Source organism: Vigna umbellata, chromosome 7, assembly GCF_029865625.1.
Source record: "Vigna umbellata cultivar VRB3 chromosome 7, Vumbellata_1.0, whole genome shotgun sequence".
In the NCBI taxonomy this organism is placed as follows: domain Eukaryota; kingdom Viridiplantae; phylum Streptophyta; class Magnoliopsida; order Fabales; family Fabaceae; genus Vigna; species Vigna umbellata.
The window spans coordinates 20,981,615-21,001,146 of record NC_142171.1 but is presented as its reverse complement, the minus strand read 5'-3'; the positions used below and the strand labels follow the sequence as shown (position 1 = coordinate 21,001,146).

At 38.7% G+C, this 19,532-nt stretch overlaps 2 protein-coding genes and 1 pseudogene across 2 annotated transcripts; all 3 read right to left on the bottom strand.

Annotated features, from left to right (window-relative positions):
• Positions 1-762: 762 nt before the first annotated feature.
• LOC148195401 (uncharacterized) lies at positions 763-12,041 on the bottom strand. Its single transcript, XM_088095191.1, has 4 exons — positions 12,024-12,041; positions 11,539-11,817; positions 11,341-11,445; positions 763-1,068 (listed from the first exon to the last, which is right to left on the bottom strand). Exons 1-4 carry the CDS (start codon positions 12,039-12,041, stop codon positions 763-765), a joined length of 708 nt encoding a protein of 235 aa, XP_087951317.1.
• Positions 12,042-12,735: 694 nt separating this feature from the next.
• On the bottom strand, positions 12,736-13,476 carry LOC148195400 (uncharacterized; annotated as a pseudogene).
• Positions 13,477-13,496: 20 nt separating this feature from the next.
• Positions 13,497-16,334, bottom strand: LOC148195399 (uncharacterized). Its single transcript, XM_088095190.1, has 3 exons — positions 14,489-16,334; positions 13,612-13,682; positions 13,497-13,508 (listed from the first exon to the last, which is right to left on the bottom strand). The coding sequence occupies exons 1-3, from the start codon at positions 16,332-16,334 to the stop codon at positions 13,497-13,499; spliced, it is 1,929 nt and encodes a 642-aa protein (XP_087951316.1).
• Positions 16,335-19,532: the final 3,198 nt, after the last annotated feature.

Here is a 19,532-nt window from a genome sequence, read left to right as displayed (position 1 = left end):
GAGGGCTTCTGTCCTTTGGTAATTACCGAGGACCAAAAGCCTTCGGTAATTACCGAGGGTCAAAAGCCTTCAGTAATTACCGAGGGTCATAAGCCTTCGGTAATTATCGAAGGGTAGAAGCCTTCGGTAATTACCAAAGGGCAGAAACCTTCGGTAATTTCCGAGGGGCAAAAGCCTTCGGTAATTACCTAACGTGGGTATTTACCGAAGGGCAAAAGCCTTCGGTAAGTTGGAGGGAAATGTAAGGAAAAATTGTATTTATGGCGAAACCAACAACATAAATAGACCTGCATAACAGTTTTCAATCACAAACAGACCTGCATAATGTGCATCTCAAAGATGCAATCATTGATCAATATCCATAGAACATACATTAATCTATATAGACTATCCATCAATCCATAGAACATATATTTATAGTTAAAACATAAAACAATCAATCTTAATGATGTTCTAACATCCAAAGTCACCAAGTTCATCTAACATTGAAATGATCTAAACTCCAAATGTTGTAATATCCAAATGTTTCTATAACAAGTAATAAGAAAATGAAACTAATAATGTACATAGTTATCATCAGAATGATCATCATTATCCTGCTCCTCAATTGATGGCTGGACTGATGTGGGTTGGACTGATGAGGGTTGGACTAATGAGGGTTGGACTGATGAGGGTTGGACTGATGTGGGCTGCTGAGGGGCAGCGGATGACGAGGAGGGTCGTGGTTGGGTCGGAGGGATATTTTGTACGTCCTGTGAAGTTTCAGGCAACACTCAGATCAGTGATTTCCTGGTCACGTTGCTCCAGTGCCTGCGTGAGGCAGAGAACGACCTCGTCAGGAGCAGTGGTGGAAGAAGAAGGTTGGTGCTTCAGAGTACCTCCTCTCGATGTGCTATAGTTTGCAGCAAGTTGTCCTGCACCGTACAGTCGACCCTTTTTCTTGCCACCAATGATCTCGACCCAACACTGTGTCCTACGTATGTCGTCTTCTACATTACTGCCATCATCCGGTGTAGGAGCTGAATCATGTTCAGATCTAACCTGTGAAAGTCTCGTAGAAAATTCCTCCTGTTGAAACATTAAAAGCAATGTTAGTGATGGACAAATTTATGAACACCGAAATACGGCGTCACAAACTTGTTTTACTATCGGCAAGTATGACCGAATCGTTCAAGTAATAAACTTGGTAAGACCAAGTATCGTTCTTCCCAAAGGACTCACGGCCTAGTTTAGTTGTGTGGTTTGTTGATTAGCTAAGACTTAAAGACGAAATATTTGGATTATATTATGCAAAAGACGAAAATAAACATGTATGCATGAAGTTTTGATCAATGGCAAAGGCAAAAGATAAACACTTTCAATGAAATATACGTATGAATATGTTGTTGGGGATCAATTTCATCTCATCCACTCTCATATATTTTCGAATTCAACATTCAAATCATCATTGTTAATGCCACTCTCTAAAGTACCTTTCAAGAAGGCTTCTCCCTAATTACGAGTTCATACAATTCCTAGCATTCCTAATAATTAGTTTATTTAGCACAGGAGCTTAAGGCAACCAATATACTTATTGGGGAAATTCCCCGGATCTAGACTTCCCCGTACGTTCCCGTATCGACAAAACCAATAATCATGCATTGAATGAGTTAAACAACGCAAGCATTAAGCAAAGAGGAAAAACCCTAACTAATGATGAAAGAAAGCATATGTCTTAAATAAAAGATGTAAAAAAAATTCCATATATGAGAGCTTCAAAAGATTACATTGATTCCCCAACAAACATAAAGTTTAGTTCACCATTCATGGTGAACCTAGATGAATAACAATGAAAGAATGAAAGATAAAACCCTAGAAAGGTGAAGAGGAAGCCTGAGCATCCAAGATCCTCCTTCAAAGGGGTGGAAGAGAGAGTTTTTCTTCGTTTCTGTCAAGGATACCTAACCCTAGGAAACCCTAAAGCTTATATATTATTCGTAAATTACAGAAAATTAGGTCCAAGCCCATAAAAGTGCCGCTCAGCGGTAAAGTGCCGCTCAGCGGTAAGTGTGTGAGTAGTTTCTTCCCCTCAGCGGCCATTTTGCCCCTCAACGGACCTCCCGTAAGCTCCTGAGTGCCGCTCAGCGGTAAACTGCCGCTGAGCGGTGACTTCGGCTTCTCCTTTTGCACTTTTTGATGTCTTTTCTGATTCCATCTCTCTCCTTCTTCACTTCTTTTACCAAATTCACCTTAAAACCTGCACAAAAACACTGAAATCAAGCATAAACCTGTCCAGCTCTCTTATTTATGAAAATATGAAGAAAAGCATGATTTCAAGCTAGTTTCTAAGTGTAAAGGTTGCTTTTTGTGTCAATTTTAAGCATGAAAATAACAGTTTTTCAACTGTTATCACAACCCCAAACTTAGAACTTTGCTTGTCCTCAAGCAAACAAAATGTAACTCAATCTTCAACCAATTCATATGATGGTTCACTCATTCAAAAATCCTCTTTTTCAAGATAAGTAACAACTTCACTCAAACTTATGACCAAGAGTTCAATCAAGATGTGCACATGCTTTAGTGTTCACAAAGTCATTTAAATTCCAACAAATGCTATTTTTCATGAATGATCAATCAATTAAGCATGGATGTTCATGTTTTCATGGAATATTTCCTCACTAGGTAAAGTGTTTCACTCACACACAAGTGTATAGGAGGTACTCACTCATTCACTCTACTATCACAATGTCACATGAATCAACTTTGCCTTTCATTTTACCACAATCAAAAACATTCACAAGCATGCATCATCACAAGGACTTTTCAATGGCTTATAATGTGGCTGGGCTAACAAGAAAATTGGTTTTTCTGGATCACAAAATCCTTGAGTTAAGAGAATCATAACAACACAATTATTCTTATTTTTCCCAACTTTGCCTTTGCATTTGCATCGAGCTTTGCTTCTTTTTCTTTTCTTTTCTTTTTCTTTGCTTATTCTTACTTTTTAGCTCTTAGCTCAATGCTTTTCCTTTTTCATGTTTTCCCAACAACCCCAAACTTGAACATTTAACAATACCACACAAGATCTTCTACTTAACTCAAGGTACAGATTTTCAATCAAGGATTTTTAGTGTATGTTCAAGGCTAAGGGTTCAAAGGATAAAACACTAAGTGTTCTCTTTTAGTGGGCTAACTTTATGAATTAGGCCAATAAAAAGGGTTCCAACAAACGGCCTTGATCACATGATGCAAAAACAAACAATTGATTCAATCATAGAAAACCTAGGCAAAATCATTCATGTTTCCAAAGTAATAGCATTCAATCTCTGAAGCTCAAAACCTCACATATAAGCTCATTCACATTTGACATACACATCCTGCTTAATTTCACAATCACAATCATAATATCATGCATTTGTTCACAAAGCTTGTGAATCACCTGTATAAGCATTTTAATGTGCACATCGTCTCAACATCAATCAATCAATAAGCATCATCAAGCATTACTTATCAAACAATCACAGTTAATAGCAAACCATCATAACAAACGAGGTGTTCAATAGAGTACATCAAACCCTAATCTAAAAACAAAAACAAATAAGTTCAGAAAACTTAAACCACAAAAGCATAATCATATCATAGCATTTATCAGTAAATGCTATCTCAACTCCTCATCAGTCTGAGCTGTCCTCTGTATCTTCCTCTTTTTCCTCATCTTCATCATCTTCAAATGCATCATCATCATCAGCTTCATCTTCCTCCATCTCTCTAACTGAAGCTTCAGCTGCTCCAGCTCCTCCTCCATGCACTGGTTCCTCTGGCCAAGCTACCACATTATGGAATTCATCCATAGTCCACCTGTGGGCTGGAGGTGTATCATACATCCCCACAATCATCTCAGTAGTGGCCACCTGCCCTCTGTGAATGGACTGCAACTGAGCACCTATAAGAGACATATACATGTCCCTCATCTGGAATGGTTCTGCTTCATGTGTCTCAGCAGATGTCTGGCTCTATGCTGGCCCTCTCTCTCTACGAGCATGGCGTGGTGGAACTGGCTGAGCTGTTTCCTCACCTCCACAATACTGTCTGTAATAAGCCTCATCAATAGCTTTTCTTGGCCTCTCAAATGGTGGAGCAGAAGTGTCCACCCCAGCTATCTTGCAAAGGTGAGTGATCAAAGAGGGATGTCCTAGTGGTGCTTTGTTGTTTGAGGTATTGGCGCACACACTAATCTCATCATCTATCACCTGCCCAATATTAACATTCAAGTTTCTGATAGCACAATAGATGAATAGTGCCCTGCTGAGAGTAATATCTGACACATGTGAACATGGCTGAATGTTGGCATGAGAAAACGCCATCCAATACTTTGCAAGAGGAGTCAAATCCGTCCTCCTAATGTTAACCACTGAGCCAGATCGATTCCTTTGGAAGTGTCCTCCAGGTATACACAGTACTCTCTCCACATCTTCATAATCAGCACATGATAGCATGGCCTCTGACATAGCCCAAATAATTCTCAGCTGGATAATGACCAATCTTCTTTGCATTGGTGTAAAATTCCTTTACCACAGCTATGTTGGCAGGTGCAGGATAGGTGGCTAGCTTTCCCCAGTCATTCCCTAACACTTGTTCTCCAAATTGAGGAGCAAAGTTAGGTATCATTCCAACCTTTCTCTCCATCAGAAGTCTCCTGTCCTGAACCACCCTAAAGTGCTTCTCATGTTTCCTAGAGAGGAACCTGCTAGAGTGGGGTTGCTCTGGTTCCTTTTCCTTTCTCTTGGTTGCCATGGTTTTCAATCTCTTTCCTGAAGAGGATGCCATTCCTACATTCAAACACAAATACAAAACCACAGAACATGATGTTAATCATTAGTACAACATAGAACACAATTCCTTTCGAAGCTAAACCACCGCTAAGGGCCAGAAGTTCCCCTCAGCGCCACCAGTGCCACATTCCAGATCACAAAAAATCAGAAAAACCAAATTTGGCAGAGTGCCGCTCAGCGGCAGTTTACCCCTCAGCGGTAACTCTGCAGATTTTTGAAAATCTTGTTTTAAAACTGTCCTAACTCCACCCAAATGCAATTTTCAGTTTTCCAGTTCATAATCATGCAGTTTAATCGGTTCAAACATCAAATATATCATTAAATCATGCATAGAAATCAAAACCCCTAAATATTCATGCTTTGACAATCACATTCAAATTCAAGAACCCTAGAATGAACAAAATGCATTTTACTTACTTGGGTGGAGATACTAGATGCAATGAGAATGCTTCCAAGCTAGAATGCTCTCTTCCAACCCCAAACTTTGATGGCACACTAGTGAAAAAGTGAGTGGAAGAGAAATTTTCTTAAGAGGGAAGAGTGAAAAGATGTGGAAAACCTTGGAGAAGGTATGTGGGAGTGTTTGTGCAGAGAAAAACCTGAAAGTATGAGAACTTGCGCAGCTTAGGGTTTAAAAATACCCTAATGGGCTCGGGTCCCGCTAAGGGGAACTAAAGCCCATTCTGCGAGAGTACCGCTCAGCGGTAAATTACCGCTCAGCGGCACTTTCGTGATGTGCTCTTCTCCTTCTTTTCTTAACCTACGTGCCTCCCATACATGCCCCTCACTGGTTCCCTGCAATTCAATGTTTAAAATGCTTATGCAAACCCTAATTAAAATAAACAAACAGAAATATTCAATCAACTGGGTTGCCTCCCAGGTAGCGCTTGTTTAACGTCACGAGCCTGACCCAAAATCCACCAACACCCATCAGTAGGTGCAAAATTTTCTTACCAACACCCATCAGTAGGTGTTACAAACATAGTATCCTGCAGTAGATACTATCTCCAACAAAATAGTTACAAAAATAGAGTCCACAAATTAAAAATTACACAGCCAAATCAAAAGTTTTTAAATCCACTGGGTTGCCTCCCAGCAAGCGCTCTTTTAACGTCATTAGCTTGACCCAATAAAGTTCAAGTTCCATCTTCTTTATAGTTGATGTTGTCATTCCACCAACTCCTCAGCTATTTCCTGTGAACTGTTTTGGTCCTTCTAGAATATGGAGACTCTATCTCTATCATCTCCTTCTCTTTAAAGCCCTTCACAACCCACAACTTGTTCTTGATTCTTACAGGTGTGCCAAGTTGGAGTCTTCTTTTCTCCCAGTCACTAGGAATTTCTCCTCCTCTTCCAATCTTTTCTTCCTTGGGTACCTGAAACAACAAACAATGGTTACCTGTAACCTTGATATTTTCATCTTTACGGCTAGTCATGTGTGCATCTTGAAACGCAGCTTTATAACTAGCTTCCTCCTCCTGTGCTTGCGTCTCATCTTTAAAGACGTCTATAACCACTCTCTCCTCTCTGTCCTGAAGCACTACTATACCTTCATTTACATCAATGATAGCTCTGGCCGTTTTCATAAACGGTCTTCCAAGTATGATAGGTATCTTCTCTGTCTCCATCTTCATCACCACAAAGTCTGCCAAGAACTGAAGTTTGCCAACACAAACTATAATGTCCTCTGCAATCCCACATGGCTCCTTTGAAGATCCATCGGCCATTACTAGATTAACCTTTACAGGTTTCACATTAACATTGTCGATTTGCTCCAGTAAAGAATAAGGTATCAAGTTAACACTTGAACCTAAATCAAGGAGAGCTTTCTTCACCTTTTTCTTCCCTATGGTACAAGGGATAGAAAAACTGCCTGGATCTGTTGCTTTAGGAGGGAATGACTCTTTTTTAATAGTTATACACTCCTTTGCTTCATCATCTCTTCGTCTTTTCTTTGTAGAGATGTTTTCATCAGACTTTGTGTAAACTTTGATTTGCTGTAGAATCTGTTCCCAAGGTGCTTCATTATCCACCATTCTGAATAATTCTGTGAAGTCCAGTTGTTTCCCTTATGGATTGGAAAAGGAAAAGTACTTTTGCTCTCTATTTCTCTTCTTTCTTTTGTATCTAACTCAACTTTCTCATCATCAACACTCTTTACCACCTTGCATTCTTCTCTGGGGTTAACCTCAGTATTAGCCCCAAAATTTCTATTTGGCCTTTCTTCCAATTGCTTGGTAATCTGACCCATTTGAATCTCCAAGTTCTTTATAGCAGCTTCAGTGCTCTTTTGAGAAGATTCAGTTTTTTGTATGAATTGCTGAAGAGTTTCTTCCAACCTTGTTGATCTTTCATTAAGCATAGATAACTGTTGCCAAAAGGTGGGTTGCTGTTGCTTATTATATTGACTAACTTGCCCAGTTTGTCCTTGACCAATGCTTGGATGTGGTTTCCACCCTTGATTGTAGTTCCCTTGACGGTATGGAAATTGATTGGCCATGAAATTAACATCCTCTACAGCTTCAACTGGAAAGGCACATTGACCATTGATATGGTCACCTCCACATAATTCGCACAACTGGGTTTGTACCTGTGCAGTAATTTTCAACTCTTTGGGTAATTGTGCAAGAGTTTTAGTCAGAGTCTCCAGCTGTTGAGTTAGAATTTTGTTTTGAGCTAGCAAGGCATCATGTGTCTGTAATTGGACAACTCCTTTTTGTTGCATAGGAGCTCCTCTCTCACTGTGCAGCTCATTATCACTAGTAGCCATGTTTTCTATAATCTCTATTGCTTCCTCTGGAGTTTTCCATTTAATATTGCCTCCTGCTGAGGCGTCCAGCATCATCTTGGTTTGTGAACCAAGCCCTCCAAGGAAAGTTAAGACTACTTCCTGTTCTTCAAAGCCATGCGTGGGTGTTTTTCTTAGCAGACTTTTGTATCTATCCCATGCATGCCCCAGTGATTCTTCCATGCCTTGCCTAAATGAAGAAATCTCTTGCTTGCCTTTTGTCACCTTTGATTGTGGAAAGTACTTGTTTAAAAACTTTGTTACCACTGCTTCCCATTCTGTGAAACTTCCTTCTGGGAAAGAATTCAACCAAAGTTTAGCATTGCCTCCCAATGAGAAAGGAAACAAACTAAGTTTGATCGCTTCATCTAGCACCCCATTAATTTTCACTGTATTGCAAATCTCATTGAATGTAGTGAGGTGCTCATATGGGCTTTCATGTGATAACCCATTGAATTGGTTGCTTTTTACCAGTTGGATCAGTGCTGGTTTGACCTCCATATTAGCTGCATTGACTCTTGGTCTAGCTATGTGATGGACAAATTTATGAACACCAAATTATGATGTCACAAACTTGTTTTTCAATCGGCAAGTATGACCGAATCGTTCAAGTAATAAACTTGGTAAGACCAAGTATCGTTCTTCCCAAAGGACTCACGGCCTAGTTTAGTTGTGTGGTTTAGTGATTAGCTAAGACTTAAAGACAAAATATTTGGATTTTTATATATGCAAAAGACGAAAATTAAATATGTATGCATGAAGTTTTTGATCAATGGAAAAAAGCAAAAGATAAACACTTTCAATGAAATATATATATGAATATGTTGTTGAGGGTCAATTTCATCTTATCCACTCTCATATATTTTAGGAATTCAACATTCAAATCATCATTGTTAATGCCACTCTCTAATGTACCTTTCAAGAAGGCTTCTCCCTAATCACGAGTTCATACAATTCCTAGCATTCCTAATGATCAGTTCATAAGTGCAGGAGCTTAACGACAACCAATAAAATATTGGGAGAAATTCCCCGGATCTAGACTTCCCCGTACGCGCCCGTATCGACAAAACCAATAATCATGCATCGAATGAGTTAAACAATGCAAGCATTACGCAAAGAGGAAAAACCCTAACTAATGATGAAAGAAAGCATAAGTCTTAATTAAAAGATGTAAGAACAAATTCCATATATGAGAGCTTCAAAAGATTACATTGATTCCCCAACAAACATACAAGGTTTAGTTCACCATATTCATGGTGAAACTAGATGAATAATAATGGAAGAATGAAAGAGATAGAAAAACCCCAGAAAGAGAAAAGGAGAGCCGTCACCATCTCCCAATCTACCCCCAAGGGGTGAAAAGTGTGTTTCTGCTTCCTCCCAGCCAAAGATACCTAACCCTAGGAAACCCTAAAGCTTAAATACCATTCGTAAATTACAAAAACTTAGGTCCAAGCCCATTAAAGTGCCGCTCAGCGGTAAATTACCGCTCAGCAGTAAGTGCGTGTCTTGTTTTCTCCCCTCAGCGGCCATTTTGCCCCTCAGCGGATCTCCCGTGACTGCCTGAGTGCCGCTCAGCGGTAAACTGCCGCTGAGCGGTGACTTCGGCTTCTCCTTTTGCACTTTTTGATGTCTTTTCTGATTTCATCTCTCTCCTTCTTCACTTCTTTCACCAAATTCACCTTAAAACCTGCACAAAAACACTGAAATCAAGCATAAACCTGTCCAGCTCTCTTATTTCCAAAAATATAAAGAAAAGTATGATTTCAAGCTAGTTTCTAAGTGTGAAGGTTGCTTTTAGTGTCAATTTTAATCATAAAAATAACAGTTTTTCAACTGTTATCACTATGCTGTTAAAGTGCTGAGGTCCAGCTATATTGGTGTAGTCAGCAAGAGTTCTTCTGATATTATTGTTCTCCATATTTTCTGTGCTATGAACAGAACCTTGTGGTGATGGTTGTAACAGAGTTTCCGGAGGAAGGAAAAGTTCTCTAGATGTTCGGATTCTTCTCCTCCGTCTACTCTCGTCTAGACCTTCAAGAAGAGGTTCTGTTGTTTTCTTGCTCCTTGTTCGAATTGCCTCCTGCATACACAAGAAAACCAAACCCTAGAAAAAATTTGTTAGCACAAAAAGATATAGGAAAAGATATAGATTCAGAAGATAAAATAAAATAAAATCTAATCAAATAAAATCTAATAAAATCAAATAAAAATAAAAATAAAATAAAATAAAATAAAATAAAACCAAATCAAATAAAAACAGAAAAAATAAAAATAGAAAATAAAAACAGAAATTAAAAATTAAAGTCAAAGATAATCAATAATCACACAAATTAAACAGTTAAACCACGAGTCCCCGGCAACGGCGCCAAAAACTTGATGGACAAATTTATGAACACCGAAATACGGCGTCACAAACTTGTTTTACTATCGGCAAGTATGACCGAATCGTTCAAGTAATAAACTTGGTAAGACCAAGTATCGTTCTTCCCAAAGGACTCACGACCTAGTTTAGTTGTGTGGTTTGTTAATTAGCTAAGACTTAAAGACGAAATATTTGGATTATATTATGCAAAAGACGAAAATAAACATGTATGCATGAAGTTTTGATCAATGGCAAAGGCAAAAGATAAACACTTTCAACGAAATATACGTATGAATATGTTGTTGGGGATCAATTTCATCTCATCCACTCTCATATATTTTCGGAATTCAACATTCAAATCATCATTGTTAATGCCACTCTCTAAAGTACCTTTCAAGAAGGCTTCTCCCTAATTACGAGTTCATACAATTCCTAGCATTCCTAATAATTAGTTTATTTAGCACAGGAGCTTAAGGCAACCAATATACTTATTGGGGGAAATTCCCCGGATCTAGACTTCCCCGTACGTTCCCGTATCGACAAAACCAATAATCATCCATTGAATGAGTTAAACAACGCAAGCATTAAGCAAAGAGGAAAAACCCTAACTAATGATGAAAGAAAGCATATGTCTTAAATAAAAGATGTAAAAACAAATTCCATATATGAGAGCTTCAAAAGATTACATTGATTCCCCAACAAACATACAAAGTTTAGTTCACCATGTTCATGGTGAACCTAGATGAATAACAATGAAAGAATGAAAGATAAAACCCTAGAAAGGTGAAGAGGAAGCCTGAGCATCCAAGATCCTCCTTCAAAGGGGTGGAAGAGAGAGTGTTTTCTTCGTTTCTGCCAAGGATACCTAACCCTAGGAAACCCTAAAGCTTATATATTATTCGTAAATTACAGAAAATTAGGTCCAAGCCCATAAAAGTGCCGCTCAACGGTAAAGTGCAGCTCAGCGGTAAGTGCGTGAGTAGTTTCTTCCCCTCAGCGGCCATTTTGCCCCTCAGCGGACCTCCCGTAAGCTCCTGAGTGCCGCTCAGCGGTAAACTGCCGCTGAGCGGTGACTTCGGCTTCTCCTTTTGCACTTTTTGATGTCTTTTCTGATTCCATCTCTCTCCTTCTTCACTTCTTTTACCAAATTCACCTTAAAACCTGCACAAAAACACTGAAATCAAGCATAAACCTGTCCAACTCTCTTATTTATGAAAATATGAAGAAAAGCATGATTTCAAGCTAGTTTCCAAGTGTAAAGGTTGCTTTTTGTGTCAATTTTAAGGATGAAAATAACAGTTTTTCAACTGTTATCAGTTAGGAAATGATATAACATAAATGAAAAATTAGTAAGTCTTATAGTGTTATTTGCTTACATGAGTCTTCCGAGATCTTTCATCAACGAATTGATTAGTGCCCTTCCGAACATGAGTCTGTGCAAAGACCTCATCAACATGGACCGCCCGTCCCAGAGCTTGTGCCTGTACCATAATCATCATCATTAGAAGTGTACATATGAAATAGAAAATACATAACTTATATATGAAAGAAAATGTTAGGCAATGAAATTTTACCATACGAATGGCATGCTCATGAATGGTTATCGACCCACCAGTATGCAGGGTGCCACCCTTTTCAGATGCTCTGTTTCTCTGCGCCTTGGCACACTTATTGCGAAACTCTACTGTATTCCAATGAGCCAGTAAAGAGTTCCAAATTTGTTCGCCCAGCCAGTAAGGGCGCTCTCCTGCATTGCGGGCATCTCTGAACATCTCTGAGAGCCGATGAGATGCTTTCATGTGGAAATTTCTGTGTATCTGTGTTTCATGTTCAGGTTTCCACTGCACCTTTATCTGTAACATTAAACAGAACAAACATGGATTAATGAACATACTAAAATAAGAGGGACAATTAGTTTAATGGATTTTTCACCTGAAAGTGCTCCCAGAATGGCTTTCTGTCGTCATTAGGTATTGCTCCCCAAGTAGGCCATGGACTTAAAAACTGTTGCTTAATTGAACGTGTGATGGCCTAGGAAGCAACCCTAGATGGAATAAACCTGCATAATAAAAGTCATTTCAATTACAGTAAGGTATAAAGATCAAATTATATGAAGAGATTAAAATCTTACCCTTTACCATACGGCTCAATCCATGGTCGATCATGGAGGGGCGGGTCAAGACCTTCACCATCACCACTTGAATCTGGATCAGCAGATGGTGTGACAGTCTCAGAAGGCGGTATAGAAGATGAGAAGGTATAGAAGTAGGGTCAAGGAGAGGAGTAGGGGTAATAGCCACAGGGGGAGGAGTGGGGGTAAACCACAGAGGGAGGAGTGGGGGTTATAATCACAAGAGGAGGAAGAGGGTGTGCTGTAGGGGTAGTAGAAGGGTGTGCTGCAGGAGTAGGAGAAGGGTGTACTGCATGGGTAACAGGCTGTAGTAGGGGTAGGAGGAGGCCCCACAGATGATGTACTGGGGGCTGCAATGGTAGGTAGTCTAGCAGGCACCCTAAGTACATACTTTGGTGCCTGTCGTTGCCTCTTTTTAGGCCTTGCTACCCCCTTTCCTTTATCAGGATGTTCTGAACCTTGTCCTGTCATTACTGCATTGAAATGGTTACAAATAAAGGAAAAAAAAAAGAAATGAATAAGGAAGGATCAATGGTATTTAAATAGCTATGTAAATATAATTGCATACAACTTTTAAGATAGTATTTTAGATAACTCTATTGAAATGATAGTTCAATTTGCTACAATAGATGTGCAACATTCAATCGTCGTCATCATGATCTTCATCTTCATCTTCTTCTTCTTCATCTTCGTCATTATCATCATCATCTTCTTCTTCTTCGTCGTCATCATCATCATCATCATCTTCTTCTTCTTCTTCTTCTTCTTCTTGTTCTTCTTCTTCTTCTTCTTCCTATTCTTGTTGTTCTTCATCACCTTGTATTATTGCTTCTAAATCATCTCCATCACCATCAGGGTCGACCAATGCGGTTATACGTTCAACTTCAATAATTTCTTGTGGTTGTGACATTTGGTCAAGTTGGTAGGCAACATCTTCCTCAACATCATTTGAGTCAATGCGACCTCTAGGCTTGGTTTGTATTGCTACAGCCCAACCACGCTTGTCAATATTGCGGAATGGTGGATATGACACATAATAAACATGTCTGACATTAGTTGGTAGAATGAAAGGATCAAACGGTTGATATCTTAATCTCTGGTTGAGTTCGACAATATTAAAGCGTGGATCAACTCTAGTACCAGCTCTAGAAGGATCAAACCATTCACAATAAAAAAGTACTACTCTGTTCGGAGAAGTAGTGCTGTTGTACTCTAGCTCATATATTTTATGAATGATGCCGTAGAAATCATCATAACAACCCTCTGTTAGGCCCTTCACATACACACCATAATTTGATGTTTTTTTTCCTTTAGACCATTCATGTGTATGGAATTTGTAACCATTGGTGAAGTAAATGTGCCATTCTTTGACACATCTCATTGGCCAATTCGAGAGATGTCTTAACTCTTGAACTGTGGGAGTCAATGCCTGATTAAAAACCTACAAAGACACTACAAAAATTATAAAAGCAAGAGTCAAATTAACCGATTTCTAAACGTAGGAAAAACTACAGACCTGATTTCTAAACCATTGGGGAAACTCAGAGTGTATTCTAGCAGATGCATTTCCTTCTGCGACTTGCTCAACTACAAGAAATGAGCTGGTACAAATGAAATTCATTAGTGTATAACAAATCTTAATCTATGGAAAGATAATAGATGGATGATGACATACTCAAGATACGGCTTAACTTCACTGCAATTGATTAAGACATGGACATGAGCAGAATTGAATTCGGCATCAGTTAACCAATGTGTGAATTCTTTCCCTACGTGACGGCCAGATTGTCGGAAAACTGATAATGCACCTTCACGTGGTTCAACTTTCCATTGCATTTCATTTCTGACATGAGTGGGGGATAACATGAAGTTTTTGAAATAATGTGAACAAAAATACGTTGTCTCTCTGTGTAAGTAAGCTGCACAAATTGAGCCTTCTAGTCTAACTTTATTTTTAACTGAACGTTTGGATTCTCCCATAAACCTTTCAAATGGATACATCCACCTGTATTGCACTGGTCCCCCAAGCCAAGCTTCATATGCAAGATGAATTGGAATATGCTCCATTGAATCAAAGAATGCAGGAGGGAATATTCTTTCCAATTTGCAGAGAATAATTGGGATATTTTCATCCATCTTTTTAAGGGAATTCTCCTTTAGTGTCGTGCAACACAAATCTTTAAAGAAGTTACTCATTTCTATCAGTGGATTTAACACGTGTATTGGCAAACAACTGAACGCAAGAGGGATGAAAGTCTCCATGAATACATGACAATCATGACTCTTCAACCCTTGAATAGTACTGTTCTGAACATTGGCACATCTGGACAAGTTAGAAGCATATCCATCTGGCATTGTGTAATTTGCTTTTGGTTTAAATAATCGGCCGTTACCTTGCACCTTCAACTCTAAGTCTTTTCGTCCACAATACAAAGGTAAATCTTTTCTTGCTTTCTCATTATCTTTTGTCTTACCTATAACATTCATAACTGTGTTGAAGACATTGTCAAAGAAATTTTTTTCTGTGTGCATGACATCGAGGTTGTGTCTTAGCAAGTTGTCTTTCCAATAGGGAAGTTCCCAAAATATGCTTCTTTTAGTCCAATTATGCCATTCTCCAAACCCTTCTATCCTATTCTGACCAGATTCAGTGACTTTTGGATAGTCTTTAACTCTTCTCCAAACGTGTGATCCAGTCAACTTGGGTGGGGGCAAATCCGTTTCAACTTGCCCTTTGCGAAATGCCTTTTTGTTTCTTCTAAAGGGGTGATCAATGGGCAAGAACCGTCGATGGCAGTCAAACCAACTACTTTTTCGGCCATAACTCAATTGGAATGACTTTGTATGTTCCATGCAATGTGGACAAGCTAATCGACCATGCGTGCTCCAACCAGATAACATGTCGTACGTTGGGAAGTCATTAATAGTCCACATCAAGGCTGCCCTCATTAGGAAATTTTGCTTCCTTGAAACGTCATACGTCCAAACACCATTCCATAACTTCTTCAAATCATCAATCAAAGGCTCCAAATATACATCAATCAATGATTTGGGATTAGATGGACCTGGTATTATGCACGATAAAAACATGTAAGGCTTTGTCATACACATCTCAGGTGGTAGATTGTATGGGGTAACTATCACGGGCCAACATGAATATGGTGATGCAGACGCCTGAATGTACGGGGTAAACCCATCAGAGCATAGACCAAGTCTGACGTTACGCGGTTCACTAGCAAAGGCTGGATGTTTACGATTGAAGTGCTTCCAAGCTTCACCATCAGAAGGATGACGCAAAAATCCTTCAGTTTTGTTACCATCATGCCATGTCATGTGTTCTGATGTTTGGATTGAAGTAAACATTCTTTGTAATCTTGGAATTATAGGCAAATAGAACATGGACTTTAAGGGAATGGGTTTTTTTTGCCTCCGGCCAGCATGCATCGTCTGATATCGAGGTGAGCCAAAAAACTTGCATTCAACCAACAATGCATCATTTTTTCCACTTTCATTGTCGTAGAATAACATACATCCATTAACACAACAATCAATCTTCTTCACTTCCAATCCCAACTTTGAAACACACTTTTTGGCTTGGTAATAATTCTTCGGCATAAAATTGTTTGGTGGTGTCATATCTAACATCAATTTTGTATAAAAGTCCACTGCTTGAATGGGCACGTTCCAATTAGATTTGCCAGCCATGAGTCTAATGCACACTGATAATTTTGACTCAGTTGAACCTTTAAATACAGGTAGATTTGCCTCTGTTAGTAAATTGTAAAACCTCTTAGTGGTTTCATTTGGAGGCTCTTCATAATTAGTATCGTTTGCTTCTTGTTTAGCATGGCGACGAAGAGCATTGTCGACCATCTCTTGCATATCGGCGAATTGATCTATCTCAGATGTATGTACAATAGTATTCGAACCTGATGCAAGCCGCTTTTCAGTTGCAGTGGAGGTCGAAGGAATTTGTTCACCATGAAATGTCCAAACCGTGTAATTTGGCATGAACCCTTTTTGGTATAGATGAAGCTTGACGACTTCATCTTTCAAAATCCTTGTACATTCGCACTTGATGCATGGACATCGAATCCCTCCATCAACAACATAATACTGGTATCGTCGGGCCGTCTCCACAAACTCTTCAACTCCGATGACAAAAGATTCCTTCAAACCTCTCCTTCCACTATAACAATGGTCGTACATCCATCCATGATGGTTGAGAAAATGGGTCATGTTCTGTGACAAGCCAAACAAAAAAAAACTTAGCCAAAACAGCAACACTCCATGTGACATAAGTAATAAACCTATTACTACTCAAGTCAAACATGGAAGGCAATTTCAACACTATTGTCATAGGCATTCAATAAGGGAATCCAAAGAGAAGTCCTCAGTATTGAAATGCCTTTGACATCCTAAGTGGTTGTAAATAAAACTTGGCAATATTTTGACATTACTAAAGTTCTCTTTTATAGAGTACTTTCATATATTTTGTCAATTGTAAGTGGTTAAGGTAGTGTTACCCTTCTCATTCTACTGAGAATGTTTTTAACACCATAGGACTTTAAATGACTATTTAACTTAATCAATTCGTAGCCTAATAAATCAACATACAATATATAGGAACATACAATATATACATCAACATACAACATATAGATGAACATTCACTGATGGTCTAAATGCAGGTTTGTAACGACAGAGTAAACTATCTAAATATGGTGGTTTAAGATTAGAAATTCTATTATATTAAAACCTTAGTTTGTTGTGTTTTTTAATATGACTTGACTTTACATTAGTTAAAGTCTTAGGTTATATAATATGTTTTATTATCTATATTGAAAAAAAGAGTATTTATGTTTCCACATGAAACACTTTATGTTTAAGAAAACATGTTTCGATCTTTCCTCTTCCCTCGATCCCAGATCACAGTTGCCTGATAACGGTAATTTTTACCATTATTTTTGAACCAACTTTCGTACCAAATCGACCCTTTTGAAGCTTGAAACATGTTTAATCCTCCCTTTTTATCTAAGTTTGTGAGTAAGTCTAGCTTAAGATTTACATTTGAGTTTTCATCACTAACTCCTCAAATTTGTAGGCAATTTACGTGTGTTGGAGAAGTACTGAACTACTAAGAATGGGAGCCAAGGAAAAGGTACAAAAGCAGGAGGCTAAAGGAGTAAGAAAGGCACCCCGCGCCTGGGCGTGACAAAGAGGGCGCCTGGGCGCAACTTTGCCCGAGAATCTCACGCCCGGGCGTGACAATGGGGCGCCGGGCGCGACTTTACAGAGAGTCTCGCGCCTGGGCGTGACTTTTCCAGAGAGTTTCACGCCCGGGCGCGACTGAGAAAGGGGGCTGGGCGCGACTTTTGCTGACCTGGAACCCTAGACCTATTTAAAGCATTTTGGAACTGAGGGTGCCATCTTCTTGGCGACTAAAGCTTGGAACACCATTTTTGGACCTCAGGGAGCTGGTTTTGGGTAGTGGGAACTCTCCATTCTTCCTCCTTCGATAATTTTCCTTTTAAATTGTTTTTCAAATGTCAAACCAGTGACTTCTTGTTCTTTTTTTAGGGGAATCTAAGAATCATGTGCTAAAGAATGTGAAAATATTGCTATTGATTTCCTATCGAAGATAAAAAAAAGGTGAGTCTGTCTTGTTAGCCAAAGCTACAAGGCAAAACGTCATCTGAACCTAAAGCTTCTTATGTGTTCTATTCAAACAACCAATTTGGAAACATTGTAAACTTTTTTTAATGTACAAGACACTTGGGAAGTGGAACAAAATTGACTTCAGTTGTTGAAGGCCAATTGCTCTGATTCTAGTCAAGAAGCTAATTGACGTAGAAGACATTACTAAACTGAAGAGCCTAATCTAAACCTACACATTCTATGATCTTACAAACATGGTAACATGTGTCATTCCTAATTCTGACAGATTAGAACCAATGGAAGAGGCCATTGTACATGCTTTATCTTATCAAATTCATCATTCACAAATTAAAGTACAAATATCATAAAAGTTCAATCAGTATAACTTAACATTCAAACTCAACATTCACAACATCTAAGAAAAAGATCAAATTCATGAAATAAAAATGAAAATAATAGGACATAGATACAATCATGCAATTTCAGTTTAGGTCCCCATACCTTTGCCTTTGCTTTCCTTTCCTAGTTAAGTCTTCTCCGTAGACTCTCGTCCTCCCTTTGTGGCCACAATCCAAACTCCTTTAAAAGCTCACCCTAACACATGAAATGGAAGTTCGTCTAAAAACTCCTTTAAATGTCCATCTAACATCAATCCAATTTCAGGAACTTACAGTCATTCCAAATAGCCTAAGACTTTAACATAAATAATATACATGGCTCAAATAAGCAGAATGACAGTATACATGGCTACCAATGGTCTAAATGCTACAGGCAGAAATTTAACACTTTAAAGATTGACCAAATATAAAGCAGATCGCCCAACTGCTATACCAGCAATTTTGAGCTATTTCTCAAGGTGCAACCAAGCTCTTGCTTTAGGAAATCATAGCTTAAATGGTCTGCACTTAGTAATGGCTCAAATCACAGTGAAGAAATCAGTTGTAATGTCACTAACTGGTTGAAATTATAACAGCTTATGGGATGAACCAGGAAGGTGATTTTGATGATGTGAATTACACACCCGAGCTCTGTATAATCATATCATTGCTCATTTTTGTGTGCTTACTATTGATCAATCAGTTAGATGCACCAAAACAAAATTTCACTTAACAGAATACTTGGAATGAGAACAAAACAAGTAATATAACATGACTTTGGACAAAACTGGACAAATTTCAAAATAAAATGACTCAAATCAGAATGAACTCACTAAAAATGGGGAAACCAAAGCAAATCAAGGTTGGCACACAAGAATAAACATAATCAGAACCTAAGAAATCAAAATTCCATGTTCTAATGATGAACAGAAGTAATGAAACAGTGAAGGAAACAGAGTTGACAAATTCCAAAATAGGAGAACTAGACACTTAGTTGGACTGAGTAGCTCCATGGCTCTGAATACCACATGATGTCACGTCCAATCAAACATCCTTGGGTGGAAGGCTTCATAGATGACAACTCTTATTGATTGTGCATGACTTTATTAGTGATGGGCTCATGGTTGTCTATTAGGCTTTAGCCCAAGTCATCAGTTTTTAGAGAACTTGCCTAGAGAATTAACTGAATTCAACAAATGTTTCTCTCTTTACAAATGGATTACAGAATAGATAGGGTAGCACTTATGGTACAAAACATGCCTAAGAACTCAACTTTGGTGTTGTGGCATGTGTGGAGGGGATTTGTATAAGCTCTAGTAAGGAGAGTAGTTCAAATAGAGGGTACCTTAGTTGCTAGACACAAAGGGAGACGACAAAAAATTATAGGTCAAACCATTGACAA

Coding starts and splice junctions, on each gene's coding strand:
- LOC148195401 (XM_088095191.1), bottom strand. Junction 11,446..11,538: donor ATGAGCATGCCATTCGTATG/GTAAAATTTCAT, acceptor ATTATGGTACAG/GCACAAGCTCTGGGACGGGC. Junction 1,069..11,340: donor AAAGATCTCGGAAGACTCAT/GTAAGCAAATAA, acceptor ATGTTTCAACAG/GAGGAATTTTCTACGAGACT.
- LOC148195399 (XM_088095190.1), bottom strand. CDS start 16,334: ATGACCCATTTTCTCAACCATCATGGATGGATGTACGACCATTGTTAT. Junction 13,683..14,488: donor CTTAGAGTTGAAGGTGCAAG/GTAACGGCCGAT, acceptor CATTTCTTGTAG/TTGAGCAAGTCGCAGAAGGA.